Source organism: Pinus tabuliformis, chromosome J (assembly GCF_031772625.1).
Source record: "Pinus tabuliformis cultivar Carrire ecotype Pingquan chromosome J, CPIR1, whole genome shotgun sequence".
Taxonomy (NCBI): Eukaryota; Viridiplantae; Streptophyta; class Pinopsida; order Pinales; family Pinaceae; genus Pinus; species Pinus tabuliformis.
The window spans coordinates 1,071,586,599-1,071,603,015 of NC_142295.1; the positions used below are offsets into that span (position 1 = coordinate 1,071,586,599).

The 16,417-nt window shown below is 37.7% G+C and overlaps 1 protein-coding gene across 1 annotated transcript in view; it reads left to right on the forward strand.

Annotated features, from left to right (window-relative positions):
- Positions 1-16,417, forward strand: part of SEC8 (subunit of exocyst complex 8) — a 438,983-nt gene that overhangs the window by 256,052 nt on the left and 166,514 nt on the right. Inside the window, exon 15 of the mRNA XM_089379035.1 lies at positions 5,972-6,072. Coding sequence (XP_089235161.1) covers positions 5,972-6,072 — 101 coding nt within the window. The remainder of the gene's footprint in view (positions 1-5,971; positions 6,073-16,417) is intronic.

The window sequence follows — 16,417 nt, forward strand, 5'->3', positions numbered from 1 at the left end:
GGGAGGCCTAGCATCGGCACAGGGACCGGTGCCAGATGATCATGGTAATGTTCAATGATTAGTATTACTAGAGCACATTCCTCACTAAGAGGGAGTGTTGATTTGGGGTAGCATTGGATGCGCTCTAGCCATGAAAATTGTTGGAGAGGCTAAAGCACATGAGATCTCCAAGACCCAGAAATGGTTTGGACAGATTGTACCTGGTTTGTGAGATATTAAAATAATTAATATTTTTATTGGCGTTCTTAAGTCTGAACTTAGGAAAAATAAAATATTAATGGGTATTAATATAAAACTGGGTTAGAAGGTTCTAAAAGTCATGGATCAAGCCAAATCTAATCTTGGCCATTGATTAGAGATTTAATCTTGGCCGTTGATGGACCAACGAGAAAAGTATAAGAAGAGGCTTGAGGGTCAGTTGGAGTACACACTAGAGTAATCAATCATTCATTTTGCTCGAGTGGGGTTGCTAAGCAAAGTTGAATCAGTGATCAACAGCGAGGGGCAGTGAGTACTAGGCAGAGAGGCGGAGACAATATTGGGAGACCAGCACATAAGCAGAGAGAGCGGAAGCAACAGCTAGTCCAGGCTACGCAGAGCCCAACAGAGGCAGTGCAAAGCTTAAGGGACTGCGTGATCCACGCAGAGGGTAGAGTTAGTGACGCAAAGGGTCCTAGAGGCTGCACTGTGCCTCAGAGGGTTGACGCAGAGGGTTAGAGGGCTGATGCAGAGGGTCAGAGGGCTGACACATTTTAGCAGAGGCTGACGCCGAGGCCATAAGGGCCAGTGCTGAGCTTTAGTTGTGTCGGAGAGGGTTTCGTGGGACAAGTTTTTTGAATGTTTGTTTCCGAATATAGAGGTATTGCTATCGTGTATTCTTCTCTGTCGGGTGAGCCAGTTAAGCACTTAGTTGTATTTAGGTAGACTGCATAATAATATAACCCTCTGAATCGCTGCACTGATTTTCCCACATTTGGTTTTTTTGGGGACATTTGTTCAAAACTAACGGTGTCACTTGTGTGCTTGTTTTCTTTCAGTTGATGATTTGTAGATGTTGTGACTGTATTGTGTTTATTTCAGTATTTAAATGTATTAAATAACTTGTTCGAATTTAAACAAGTAGAAGAAATAAACCAACAGAATACATATTAATTTTCTAACAGATAGACTTAGAAAATTCATCATGTTACAAAGTAGCTAGACCATGTGATTGATTCCACTAAGATAAGACCACATATATCTGAATGCACCAAGTCCAGTATCCCCTTGGACATGGTCTCACTATGAGGAAACATTGCCTTGGCATGCTTGTTAAGCACACACCCTTTACACACTCCCTCCTCCACCTTGGTCTTTGGAAAACTTGTCACCATTCTCCGTAACCATCCATCCAACCTTTCTTCATATCTCAAGATGATTGATGCCATTGCACAAATCGACCTTGGCCAAAATACCCTAGCTGCAAAATAAAACGATATTTACCGTTCTAAAAAATAACTTGTCCATATAAAACCCTTGTAATCTCAAATTTCTCCCTCAAGGTTTTTGGAGCTCTAATACCATGATAAATTTCCAATACCAACCCAAATTTATTTATATCTCAACAATTATTTATTCCTAGAAAATCATTTTATTACTTGAAATAAAATTCTGAATTGCTGGAAAATAAAATCACTGGTATTTAAGTTCCGAAACTAATTTGTAGTGGAAAAATAAAAATAGAGAGATCAATCACATCACAACAGTAAGTATACACCCATAACAATTTTCCTTTATTAAAATCCTTGGGAAAATTTGGACCTAGACCCACAGAGAAAATACAGAAAATGCATTGTTGGAACTTGTAACCCAACCCCACTTGGAAAGTCGACGCACGAAGAAATTGACCTCTTGAAGAATTCGTTCTTGTAGAAACTCAACTGTTGGCAGCAGCAAATCACCTCCCTCTTTCCTCCTTGTATAACCCCTGCACAGTCAAGGAAATTGTTCCACTGGATAAATCAACCTCGCTATAGATCGACCTCCTTTGCGCTTCAACTACTCGGCCTCTCGCTTTTTTGAATTCGACCTCCTAGAATTAATCCCAAAATTTCCCTCTACTCTTCCTCCTCTTCAATCTAGTTGAGCCCTGTTGACTATTGGAGTGACACTTGATGATTATATGAAGACTCCATGCCCAAGGATGATCCAAAGAACACTTGTACTATCATATATCATCAGTCAATAGAGTTTTTTTAACTCTACTTCTATCTTCTTATCATCTTTCTTGTACCCAAATTCCACACCCTACGGGGAATTGTAATAAGTGATACTAGTAATGATGAGTTTTGAGTTTGTAACAGGCCTAGCATGTTGGGACTCAATCAGCAAACGAGTACACCTTGGATTGTTTTTTTTATCTAGTTAATTATCCCTTCTTTTTCAGAGGTGGATAATTTTTTGGGGTTTTCACTCACGTTTTACCCCAAAGCCGGGGTGACTGTTTGAAGGTTGAGCCCCTGACATATCTTAGTGTCTAGAGTCAATGTATATTACCATACTATATAACACAAAAAATTTTGTGGAATTTGGTTAGGTCTAGGTAGTCATTTTTTAATTTTTTAGATTTCACGCAGGTAAAAAATTGCAAATAAAATTGTATTTAAATTGTAATAAGTGTAGTCTAGAGATGTTGTATGAGGTATGAGTAATCAAAGTTATACCTCTCACCCTCAACTTTCTACTATGACACACTTTGAGGGGTTAATAATCCGTTTTGGACCCTCAAAACCCACTTTTCCTAAGTTTAGTGAGAAATCTGACAATTAATTAAGCCATAAATTAAATAAATGTAGAAAAATAAATATCCACACATGCTAAATGTTGTGGAAATGAGGTGGAAAATTATGGGGGAGTTAAAGTGAAGTCCCAAGGTGATGTGGACTCTTAATATCAAGGAATGGACATGTGCTCAAATAAAATCGAATTTCTGACATTAAATGACAAAGTTGCTTATTTGGAAATTCGAATTTGTGAAGTTAATGCCTATTTGGGAGAATTTGAAAGAATATTTTGTGGATATTTTTGTGGGAAATTGTCTTCACATGGGTTACCACCCATATACACTTGTCATTCTATCATAAAATTTGAATTTGGCACATAAGGGAAGAAGAAAATGATGTCCACTTGCCAGAATTCGATTTTTACAATTGGGATTGCAGCTCCATTCAACAAATTCGAATTTCTCTTTGTGATTGTCACTTCATGCCACTTGTTTAATCACTTCTACATTGGGATTGGCTCCAATGCCATTTGTCATTGTCATTCTTCATTGGGATTTGCTCCCAACTCTCTATATAATAGAGCCATGGGGTCTCATATTGTATCATATAGAATGAGATGTTGGGCTTGCGAAGACTCTGCTGGATATTGTATTCACTACTTGCAATATAATACAAAAGTCTTTGGGGTAAAGCGTGATGGTTTTCTTCTCCTTGCATGTGTGGTAAATTCTTGACTTGTTGTCATGCTTATATTTATTTCCTCATGTCATTATTTCTTTCATGCTTGTTTCAAGTTATGTTAGTATGTAATTATCTCATATTAGCATAAGAATTAATTATTTGTTTTTGGAAAAGAAATCTTCTAGACCTCTAGTGGATAATAGATGTATCTCTAGGAATTCTTTCGACTGTACTTATTTAATTTCATGTCGATTTAATGATTTGCGGTGAAGTTTTGTAGATGAATCATTATTTGGTCAAGCTTTTCAAGCGTGAGGGGAAATTTTCGGAGGAATCAACCCATTCTTTGAAAATATTCAAAGAGAACCCACATGTTTTGAATTCCAAAGCCTCATCTATATCTTATTTGTATCTTGCAAAGATTCTTTCAAGTTTGTTAAAGCTTTTATTTCTTTTACGTATTGTACTTCATTTATCAATATTTGGCTATTTCAAAGAGTTAAGTCATGGCTAGTCAAAGAGCTAAGTCATGGTTAGTCAAAGAGGAGAGCTTGCTCATACTCTTTGGCCTAGCCTCTTGTAGATTATTTTTGTAACATACTTTGTTGTCATCTTGGTCTAACATTTGAGTTATTTTTGTATCCTTTTGAGCACGATAGTTTCCATGCTTTGATTTGTAGACTTATTCATCTTGAAAGCATTTATAATATCTTGTGCTAACAATTTAGTGTTTCACTTTTCAGGGTTATTTTGGCTTTCCACTTGAGACCATCTCACTTCATTTTAAGCAAAATACAATTTCATTTCTTAAAGAGCAAATACTTGGAAGACATTGGTTGTTTATGTATTTCATGCTTATCTTAGGATGGTTATTGCTCATATCAATTTTTTGTTTATAAATCTTAAAGAGATAATCTATTTAACTCTAACAATTTTCCTAGAAACTCACATCCTTTTTAAATTAACTTTTCATTAGGGACCACCCCCCTTAGCTAACTTAGGAGATAGCTCAAACGGAGAGAGTCGGGATTAGTGTGTCAGCCCCTTTTCTGAGTTCCTTGCCACCAAGCACACCTTGTGGGGTTGAAGGCTTTTCTCATTGACTTGTAGGTAGGAGTAGGCAGCAGGGTCAACAAGCCCCTTGCTGTAGAGAAAATCACTTCCTCCCCTTGAGAAAATCACTCTCTCAACGCTGTGTAGCCATGTTGTGCCTTCACCTTTGCATTAGGCTTCCTTTATAATTTCATTAAGCCAAATCCCTAACCCTAATCCCTTAAGTGTTTGACAGCCGAGATTAGATCTCGCCTCACTTGATATCAATGGTTGAGATCATATCTAAGTCACTTAAATAAGTACTTTGGCTTAATAGTTTACAATAATTGATTGCCTTTAATTATTGTACGTTTCCTAAGTTAGACTTACGAATGAAGTCATAAATCACCTACTCTACCAAGCAGGCACTTAAAGAGGCAATCGACTATGTTGTATTTTCTATAAGACACCAAACTCATGTAGAAGACGTTCCGAAGCTACCAAAAGCTTCAACACCAAGTGGGTGTGAACGAGGTCAAGTGCACGTCCTGGGTGTTTTTTTGGCATGGAAACACCCCTCATAGCACATTAGCTTGGCTGGAAGGAAGCTATTGATTTTTATAAGCAGCATTTCCAAAAATTGTGCAAATTAAATTTAGAGAGATGGTAAATTAAAGTGAAGTTTCTCTTACTTTATGGTCAACAGAGAGAACTTGCTAACGACTTCAAGAACCGACAGCATAATTAGGCAAATGATGACTAAAATGACCATCTGAAGGTCTGTTGCAGAGAATGTTCCATGACAGTCTCCTAAAATAGCTGTAAAAACAAAAGCACAAATGTCATTCTGGGCATATTTCTGCCCTTGAATAAATTTGTGATTGAGTTGACTTATCGATTGTGGGTGAGTCAACACGGCAGACCTGACAAGGTCTCTGGCCGGGCGATGTTGGTCATGACTCTTTTTTGAATTGAGGTTGAGTCAAATTGCTGGTTTTGGTCAGACCTTGTCAGCTGTGGTAACTATGATAAGTAGCACAACTTGATACATATCAATTTTATCTGTGTGTTTCAGGTCCTGGTCACCTTTTTGAAAAATATTGGTGTTTCTTTTTGGCAAATCTCAGGATCCCAAGCGATGCTTTTAAATAACATACTCTTTTTTGACACACAAGTGACTAAGCCCATAAAAGGTTTGATAACATCAAGCATTTTGAATGATTAAAAGTTATCTTACACTCAGTTTATGAATATAATTGTTTCACATTTTAAGCTGTTTACAAATGATAAAAATGTCTCACATTCTCTGCTTCATGAATAAATTTCTCAGGTACTTGTTTGCTGAGTATCTGTCCCAACATACTGTTCCCAGCATTTACTAATGCTTTTGATTTCATTTTTAATCTGAAACATGAAGTAAAATCTCATAGAAGATGACTGCACTGTGCCCACTTTATGTAGTTATAATTTACTTTTCCTTTGCTATTTATTGACAGGAATGATGGACTTCAAGCTTTCATCGAGAATTTTGTCAAAGATCATTTCCTTCCGGCAATGTTTGTGGATTACCGGAAGTGTGTGCAGCAAGCAATAGCAAGTAAGCATTGAATTGGAAAAGTTGACACTATGTAATGCAAACGATATCAGTTTGAATGATGCATGCTAGATGTGGACCATATTAGCTAGAGTGCTTTTTGTTAAAAGGATTTCAAGATTCTGTTTCTTTTATTGGTTATTGATACAATCAGGCGAAGTTTATGTCTAAGATCTCTTTATGTTTATCAAAATATGGCAGGCTTTGTGCCCTGCATTATATAATTGAATTGTGTTATCAGGCCCTTTTAAATTGAGTGCTACACCTGTTATTGATCTCCACTCACACCCAATGATAGGATCATAGTTAGGATCAATTCAAATGGTAACCTATGAGGGAGATGGATACTGGACAAATCCCATGGTATATCCAATATGTACGTGATCTATGATCAATACCATTCTAGGATTTCAAAAGATATACAAAAGAATGAATTCAGAAAACATGGAAGATTATTTCTCTAAAAGATGCTTTTGGAGGGCTATTTAATTTTATTATACTAATGTATGAATTGTTTCAATTCAATTATGTTTTGTATGTATATTGATTTCTGAGAATTGTAATTCAGCATATTGTCAATTCCTAATGTTTTGAGAATATTCTGTATTCACAGCCAATTTGTATTTGAACTCTTCTTCCACCCACACTTCTGATAATTTTGGATTCAAAAGCCACTGATACAAAATTTATCTTAGTGCAAGATGCTTTAGGTTAGACTTCAGAAGTTCTAAGCAATGTTTTTAAAACCGGAACCGGTGACTGGACCGGTCCACCTAATGAACCGGTTTACCAACCGGAACCAGTCGAACCGGGACTGGTTAGGTCTAAACGAACCGGTTTTAGAAAAATACATTAAATAATTAATTTTTAATGAAACAAAACTATTTTTAAGATTTAAAACCATGATTCCAAGCCAATAGAGACAAAATATGCAAAGTTTGCTCATTTATATACCATGTAAAAGAAAATATATCAAAATGGCACCAAGTGCAATACATATCATCGACAAAATGGTAAAATACATAAGCAATGACTCAAATAAACAATTTGTTTGGTTTGCAATTTTATTGCCATAAAAAAACCCTTTATCTTGCACTGAATCACCACGATGAAAAGATATGGTTGTTCATTAATAATGAAAAATGGTTCACATGCCTCCACCATGTTTGGCTCTCTAATATCATCAAAGATAGATCCTACGATGCTTTCTCTGTGCTTCATGAGATGGTCTTTGACGCTAATTGGAATTAGAGTAATTGAGTATGCCAATTAGACATTTCTCTATTAAACTCTCAATATCCATGTTAGAGATAGGCTCTCCACAAACAAACCAATAATGCAAATGCCATCTATGCCTTACAATCAAAAAAGTGTCAAAATCCTCATCCTCTTGGCGGTCATGCTCTTCATTACATGAGGGAATGATAACACCTAAAAGGTTTTCATCTTCAGGGTTCTTCTACAAAATATACCCTCTCCAAATCATCAAAAGAATCATGATTCATTACTAAATTCAGAAACTTGGAAGGGAATATGACTTACCAAGCCCTTGCCTTCATGCAAGTGTATCTCATCATCACAATGTGCTTCATTTGAGACATGATGAGATGCATACTATTTAATAGAAACATGGGGTGCTACAAGAAGGCCTTCGTCACACTTTTCTTCCTTGGATCTGAAATTTCATGCATATATGGTTCAAGTGATGAGAGAGAATGCTGGTCATCTTCATACAATTCATTTCCAAGCTTCCAATCATGTCAGAGATAGGATCCCCACAAACAAACCAGCAATACAAATGGTGGAGGCTGGCATGGCAGGTAACCGACTGGTTTAGGACTGAACCGGCCGGTTTGACTACAAACCGGTTGGTTCCGTCCTAAACTAGCCGGTTAGGGCCAAAACTTTGCCACATTGCCTTCTTGACCGGGTTTTTCAGCTGGTTTCAACCGGTGGCCTTGCTGACCGGCTAGTTAGACTGGTAACCGGTTAGTTATGCCGGTTTTAAAAACACTGGTGCTAAGTAATTCCAATAGGTTTAAAGCTCTAACTCGAACTAGAGATAGAAGTGGAAGTGGAAGTAGAAAGAGAGGTGGAGCAAGGAGAGGCATACTCTTCATCCTCTATCATTGTGAAGGAGCTAATGCAAAGCTAGATGATGTCCTATATGGAGTCCATGGGTTGAGGGGCTTTGCTTGGTGACCTTGGAAGGAGATTTGGAGCAAAAACAACCACTTGTTGTAATGTTTGCAGTTGAGGAAATGAAGCTCATGATGGAAGTTTAGCTTCTTGAATAGATCCAATGGACAGTTCTATGAAAGTAGCGGGTCTGGCTTTGAGGACTCATAAAGGAGGAATGTCTTCCGACTTGGCAGGAGGAAATTTGTTATCTCATAGATCTGCTAGTCTGGTGAGTCTGCTTGGTGCTTACTGACTATAACAGCTGAGATATTCTGAAATAATGAAGTAATGAGTTTGATGGTACTACGTTTGAAGAGGCCACACAAAGTTTCTTGTTTTGTGATTAATAGCCCTTGGTATGTATAATATGCTAGGCATCTTTGATCGAGATAGTGAAAGAAGTTTACAAAGGAACTCCCAAGTTTGGATTTTGGAACAAGTGGTGTGTTGGAAAATGTAACTAGTCTTGGACTTCATAATTGTCAATATACTCAAGTCATTATGTTACAAGAAAAAAAAAAAAGAAAAATATTATTTTGAGCATGGGTTTCATGCTCCATTTTGATGGTCATCTAGGTAAAGCATGTTCTTCATGGTTCTAGGGTATGTCGTGTCAAAAGAACATTTTTCTCGAGTCAAGAGAGTCATTATAATTTGTATAAGACCCTATTGGGCAGGGTGTAACATATAAAAGATATTAATTTTGAGTCTAGAAAGTCCTAGGAACCTCCAAGCACAAGTCGGCCTAGAAGAGGCTATTTGACCTCATCCAAAGGCTATAAAGGAGTTTGATCTAGACCAAGGAAGATCAAGGAAGCTGGAGCGAAGATCAAGGAAGCAAAAGGAAGTCTAGAAGAATAAGGAAAATCTGTTTTTGGGCCATATTCTCTCACACGTGCAAGGTTAGGGTTTCTATAGGCCGAAAATTGCAGGTCTGAGTTGCAGGAGGCCGAAGATTTTAGGTTCGAGTTGCAGGAAGGCCGAAATACTATCTTGGTTTCACTTTGACTGTTGCTGACTTTGAAGACATTATCTTGCTTGAGGAAGAAGCCCTTGGAATATTGCCACGTGCGAGGAAGAAGTGTTGTTGCTGTTCTAAAGGACTGAAGTTGTAGACTTGAAGCTAGGGGCCGAAGTTGAAGATGGAAACTGCTTGGAGAAGAAGTAACCCTTGTTGACTTGGTTGATATTTGGCCTAATTGAAAGGTTTTTTTGGAGGGATGACTTGGTGCTTGGAGGACTTGGTCTAGGGTTTTGGGTCTTGGTTTTCTCATTTGAAGTAGATTCTATAAGAAGAGAAGAAATTCTTTACAGGTTTTCCCCTTGGAGGGGTTTTATCCTGGCTTGGAGCCTATATTTTGTGTCCATCGTCTTTATTGTTTTTGCTCTTGGTAATTGTTTGATGGAAAAGATCTAATAAAGAAACACAAGAGGATAAGTAAAGTTCACAAGCAATTATTAAGGTTAAGAAAAAATTGAATTAATAGCTGCCCTATTGCATTCTCCAACATATGGTTTTAGAGCTAAGGTGAACAAGAGAAGGCAACTGAAGGATCATCTTGAAGGATTTGTTTGTCAAAGGGAATAATTTGCGAAAGGACAGAAGGAAAGAAGAAGAAGAATCATTGATCTAGAAGAACGCAACAAGGAGTCTTGGGATTATCATTATTAAAGGCATCCTAAAAGTCATTATTCTAGGGCATCTCTTGAAGTCTCCTTATAGTTCTTGAAAACATCAAGATAGTTGGAGACATGATCAAAAGGGATGACTCTTGGTTAACATAGTAAGAATTATATTGTCTTCTTTGTCTCAATCCACAGATCATATGGCTACATTTTGCAAGGAAATAAACAAGCTTGTTGGATCAACAAACTTCCTAGCATGTAAGAAGAGGATTGACTTGGCACTCACAGAAAATGAAGTCATGGAATATGTCCTTGGTGAAGTAGTTGTACTTGACAAACAAATCACTTGAGAGCTAGCAAAGTACAAGAGGGGAGAAGTAAGGGCACAAAGGATCATTGTCGAATCCATTAAAGATCATCTTGTTCCCTTTGTTGTTGATTGACATGCAAGGCTATGTATGATAAGTTGATAAAGTTGTACTCTATAAGTACATTAGGTCAAAAGATTTCCCTAAGGAATCAATTATGTAGAATAAGGAAGTCAAAGGATGAAGACATGGCCACTTATCTCATGAAGACCTCACAAATAAGGGATCAATTGCAAGGGCTTGGGGAAACTGTATTCGACTTTGAGATGACCATTTGTGTATTAAATGCTTTTCCACTTGATTGGAGCAATTTTGCAACAAGTGTCTACTCTAAGAAGGATACTACATTTGATGAGTTATGGGCTCAATGTATCTTAGAAGAATCCAGGATCAAGGCAAAGGATGACACTGAATCAAATGAAAGGTCTCGAGCCTTTATTGCTAAGACCAAAAAGTTGAAGAAAGGGAAGTTTGGAAAGTTCAAGAAGAAGCCAAATATTTCCAAGATTCAATGCTTTAGATGCAATGAGTATGGACACTTTAAGAGGGATTGTCCAAACGAGAAAGATAACAAATGAAAGGAAAGAAGTGAAGCTCACATAGTTGAGGAGAAGGGAGAACCTGAGAAGAAGCCGAAAGGAGAAGATTACAAGGATCTTTACTATTGAAGGAGGCTCCATCTATACCAGGTTCTTTATGCAATTTGTCCTTCTTTTATTAAGTAGAAAGTAGAGTAGCATGTGTTGTTGCATTCTCTAGAAGAAGACTTGATTTTTGTAAAAGCATGGCATCATAGATAGAAGCATATGATTGTAGAAAAATTAGAATCTACTTGATTATTTGCTTTGGGAAAGATCATCTCATTTAAAAGGAATTGGAAGATTGGAAGCATATTGCATATAGTTGTTCACCCAAGAATTTTCTAACATCATGTTAGAGGTATTCATTTTTCAAAGATTGATCATCAAGATCCTATAAGAACCATCATTTTGGAAGGTTCTTGGAAGTAGCACTTTGACATGACTAGTATATATTCCATCTACTTTGGAAACAATACTACTAAAGGATGAAGGAATGCAGATGGTCAAGTTGCAGTGTGAAGGGCATGCTAAAAGTGTTTCTACTCCTAGGAAAAAGAACATAACTTCGACAGGTACAAGAAGCAAGCTCGTTCAAGAATGGATGACTAGATTATTATTTGAAAGAAAAGGTATCCATCTTTTAGGTAACTCTTCCCTAGGGTAAGGTTCATATCTACAAGAATCTTGCAAAAAGAGTTGAATATAAAGTGTGCTCGGTAAGTCTTCCATATGGATGCATGATGATCGAAAGAAGAAATTTGACATGCTTTGGAATAGATGGAGATGAAGACTCCCTGACAAGTTTGCATGGCATAAATATGACAATATTGATTAGCATCAGGTATAGTCTCTGAAAGAAAGAAAGGGAGTTAACAAGGACAACTCCAAAGAAGATGCTTTAGCTTTTTAATCAAGTTCGATCCATGGGCACTCTGATCAAAATGGATGCATGAAGAAGGATTCTTTTACAATATGGAGATTGATCATGCAAAAGGATGTTGATCTCAAAGGACTCAAGTAAGCTAATACTTTGATGAGAAGGCCATCATGATAAGGTAAGTTTGATATAAATATTTTGATATTGGTTATTTGGTTAACATATTGTTTTGCTACCTGGAAGGATATTGCAAGAATACATGATGACAGTTGAAGCAAGTTCAACTATTGGTGTTGAACTCAATTCAAACAACATAAGGATTGATTATATGGTAGCTGATACACTAATGGAAATAAGCTAGAAAGCTTGTGGTTATAACTTCTAAATTAAAAGGAAGTGAAAGAATCTCCTCTATGCTTTAGAGGCAGTATGGAGTCTCCTTAATATTAGTGAAGGATCAAGGATCTATTCCCTAAATCAAGTGGGAATAGGGGTCTCCTCTTTGGTTAAGAGGGAGTGATGATAAAAATCACATTTGTATTCTCTTCTTCATGTCTCATGCACTAGGCCAGGACTAACAACTGTACGTCTAAGTTAAGAGTGTGAAGAGAGAATGGTGGCTAGAGGATTGGATAAGTATTTGTGATTTCCTTGAGGATAGAAAATCCAAGGTAGGAAATGGACTAACACTCTTTAAGGATTGGACATGTATCCAAGACTAGAGTGGTCGAAGAGAACCGATATTCTTTGAGGATTGGAAATCCAAGATAAGAATAGTCCTAAAAGGAAATACCTAGTGAAAATTTGGATGGGTTATGTACCTTGTAGAGGTAGAGTGGTATAAGAAAGAGCTTGTCAAAGTTAAGGCCTTACTATGTTGACAATGTTGGTCAACATCCAACATTGTTGGTCAAGCACTTCTATTGATTTCATCCTTAAATACCTTGTTGATCTCTCGTTTTTGTGGGGAGGAGATGACTGGGGAATCCAAAAAATATTTGATTCAAGGGAGGTTTTCTATTGAAAATGGAATGGTCAAATGAAGTGGCCTCGAGAGCTAGTCACGTCTGTGTTTGGAAATACCTAGGGATGCTATATCCTCAAAAGAGCATAGAGCAAGATATATATCTCTACCCATTTAGAAGAAGAGTTCCCTAGAGTGAGCATCTCATGAGGGAAGAAAATGACTCTGAACATGGTCTCTAGGGTTAAAGGATGGGCTTTGTTTTCACCTAAATCCACACCTAGGTTAATGTGGAGAAACTATTTAACTCCGCTTGGTGTGGCCTTGGGGGCAAGTTTCTAGTTGAGCAACTGTCACTCAACTCAACCCCTTCGTCTAGGCTAACTCCTAACGAAGCCAAGGGGGCTGGACCCTATGAAAATAAGTAACGCTTATCAAGCTTTAGTAAGAAGAAAAATTAATTCTAGGAGTTAAATATAACTAACCAAGGCACATTCAACATTCAATGTATAAATAACAACAAAATACTTCAAGGATATGGATAGAATTATTGAGCATAAATCACCATGTTCATTTATCACAAGAGATATAACAAGGACCAATAAGCAAAAATGCTTTCAAAGCAAGAGATAAATAACAAGTAAAGACCAATGCCCAATGTGAAAGTAAATTTTCCAAGTAAAGATGACAACCTGAAATTAAAATGCTTTGGAAATTATAACTCAAAGACAAATTCTCAAAGCAAAAGAAAAAAGCTTGAAAGAAATGCTTGTAAATGCCCAAAGTTAAATATGCTTTCAAAAAGTAAAGGCAATAACTAAGTACGATAGATGCTGAAATCAAAATCTATTGAAGTGCTTCTTGGTTCGTTTTAAATTAAGTTAGGTTGTCACTTGAGTTAAGGTAAATTTAGTGATGATTGCAAAAAATTAACTAATCTAAGGTTATACTTTCCCTTTAGGCCTTATCCTCGTTGGGTTAAGGAAAGATGCAAGGAGATTGAAAGGAGGAAGCTAAGGCTTCATGTGCTCCCCAAATTTCACATGTCAACTCACCTAAAATTAGATCCAACATTGGGTGACCCAATCTAATTTAGTGAGTCAAGTGTTTACCAATTTTCCCCAATCCAAGAATAAGAAGTCCTAGAAGGGAAAGGGTTCCTGATTAATCTATTCAACCAACAAGCTCTTTTGTGTTCACGTGCAAGGATCAAGCTGTTGATTTGGGGTAGCATCAGATGTGCTCTAGCCATGAAAATTGGAGGAGAGGCTAAAGCACATGAAATCTCCAAGACCCATAAATGGTTTGGGGAGATTCTAACCGGTTTGGGAGATATTAAAATAATTAATATTTTTAATGGAGTTCCTAAGTCTGAACTTAGGAAAAATAAAATATTAATGGACATTAATATAAAACTGGGTTAGAAGGTTCCAAAAGGCATGGATCAAGCCAAATCTAATCTTAGCTGTTGATTAGAGATATAATTTCAGCCGTTGAAGGACCAACATGAAAAGTATAAGAAGAGGCTTGAGGGTCAGTTGAAGAACACACTGAGGGAGACCAGTCAGTTCAATTTCTGGAGTGGGGTTAGCTGAGAAATTCGAACTAGTGGTCTGGAGAGCAGCAGGAGGCAGCCAGTGCGGAACAGAGTTAGGAACAACACCAGGGGAACAACGCAGAGGTTGGAGAGGCAGATGCAGAGGTTGCAGATTATGCAATCACTAGAGGGCCTATGTGGGTGACGCAGAGAGGTAGGGGTTGACGCAGAGGGTTTCAGAGCTATGCAGAAGTCAACCAGGTTGACGCTGAGACTGGGGGAAGTGCTGAAGAATTTTCTCTCTGTTGGGTAAACCAGTTTAGCACCCAGTTGTATTGAAGAATTGATGAATAATAAAATCCTCCCTTGCTGCACCGGTTTTCGCACATTCGGTTTTTCCGGGGACTTATTGTCAAAAATATTTGTGTCGATGTGTTAAATCTTGTGCACGTGTTTGTTTCTGTGTTATGATGTGATATCTACAGCAGAATTTATTTTAATGTTTACTAAAGGATTTTCATAAATAACTTATCGGCAAATAAGTAGGAAAAATAAATCAGTTGTTGTAGTGATAGAATTTTCACATGGTATCTGAGTAGGTAATTAGAGATAGGAAGGGAAAATCAATTATTGGTCGAGACCATGATGTAGAGGCATCTATGTCAGGAGACTCACACAAATTTCTAGAAAATTGCACAAGAGAAAGTGATTTCGATTTCTCTATGTTGGCTTTTAGGCTGGAAGAAGAAGTGGCTTGTGTGACTAGTTCTGCATCATCAGAGGTATGATATATAGACAGTGGGGCCTCTTGGCATATGACAGGAATCCGGGAATGTTTCTCACATTACCAGGAGGAGAAGATGAACTTTGAAATCACCACGGGGAACAAGGCAAAATATACTCCAGTAGAGAGGGGTACCATAGTTTTTCAAACAAAAACAGGAGAGCAGTTCTGTGCTGCCAATGCTCTACATGTATCGGGATTGGGGATGAACTTACTTTCCGTGTCGCAACTTCAAGGCAAAGGCTATGATGTTTTCTTCATCAAGGAGAAAGTATACGTCAAACATCCGAGTTGGAAGAAGAAAGTGCAGATTGGGATCAAAAGTAACAGGTTGTACAAACTACAACTAGAATCACCAATGGCACTAATAGATAGTCATGGAGACAAGGATTTGAACGAACTATGGCACATAAGAATGGGACATTTGCACCATGGGGCTCTGAGAATTCTCAAGAGCACTGTAACAGGAATTCCAGATCTTAGTACGGAACAAGATGATGTATGTAGAGGATGTGCTCTAGAAAAGTATGCTAAGGCAACATTTCGTAGAAGTAAAAACGGGCCAAGAGTGTACTAGGATTGATACACTTAGATATTTGCGGACCCATGTCCACTAAATCTCTTAATGGTGTCGTGTACTTCCTTACCTTCATTGATGACCACTCAAGGGAAACTTGGATTTATTTTCTGAAAACCAAGGACGAGGTTTTCTATCGATTCAAAGAGTTCAAGGCTCTGGTGGAGAATCTGACTGGGAATAAAATAAAAGTTTTGCGCTCAGATAATGGTGGAGAGTATTTCGATAAGGACTTCACTATTTTTTGCGCTAAGGAGGGCATCAGAAGAGAGTGGACAACTACTTACAATCCGTAGCAAAATGGAGTAGCATAAATAAAGAATAGGACTATTGTAGAAGCAACAAAGGCCATGATGTATGATCAAGATATGCCAAAATTTCTGTGGGCAAAAGCATGCAACACAACAGTCTATGTTCAGAATAGAACTCCTCATTGGGCATTGGGAAAGATTACTCCAGAGAAAGTCTTCACAGGGAAGATGCCTGAAGTCAGTGATTTCAGGATATTTGGGAGCTTAGCATATTGCCGCATACACGAGGAAGAATGGAGGAAGTTGGATCAAACTACAGAGAAAGGATATCTAGTGGGATATAGCGAGAATGCTAAGGCATACAAAATCTATTTTCCAGGGAGCAGGAAGGTAGTAGTTTGATGAGATGTGAAGTTCATGGAAGACTAGGCTTTCGAAAAATCTAGAGAAATGCCTTCCGAGGAGCAGTCAAAAGAGGAATCGTTGGTCAAACCTCTTCAACCAACAAAATAAAAGAATTCTTCCTCGGGTCTGGAAGAATCATAGGATGAGGAGGAGCTAATAGAAGCACCTATTGGCAGAGGAAGAACGAGCAGGGAACT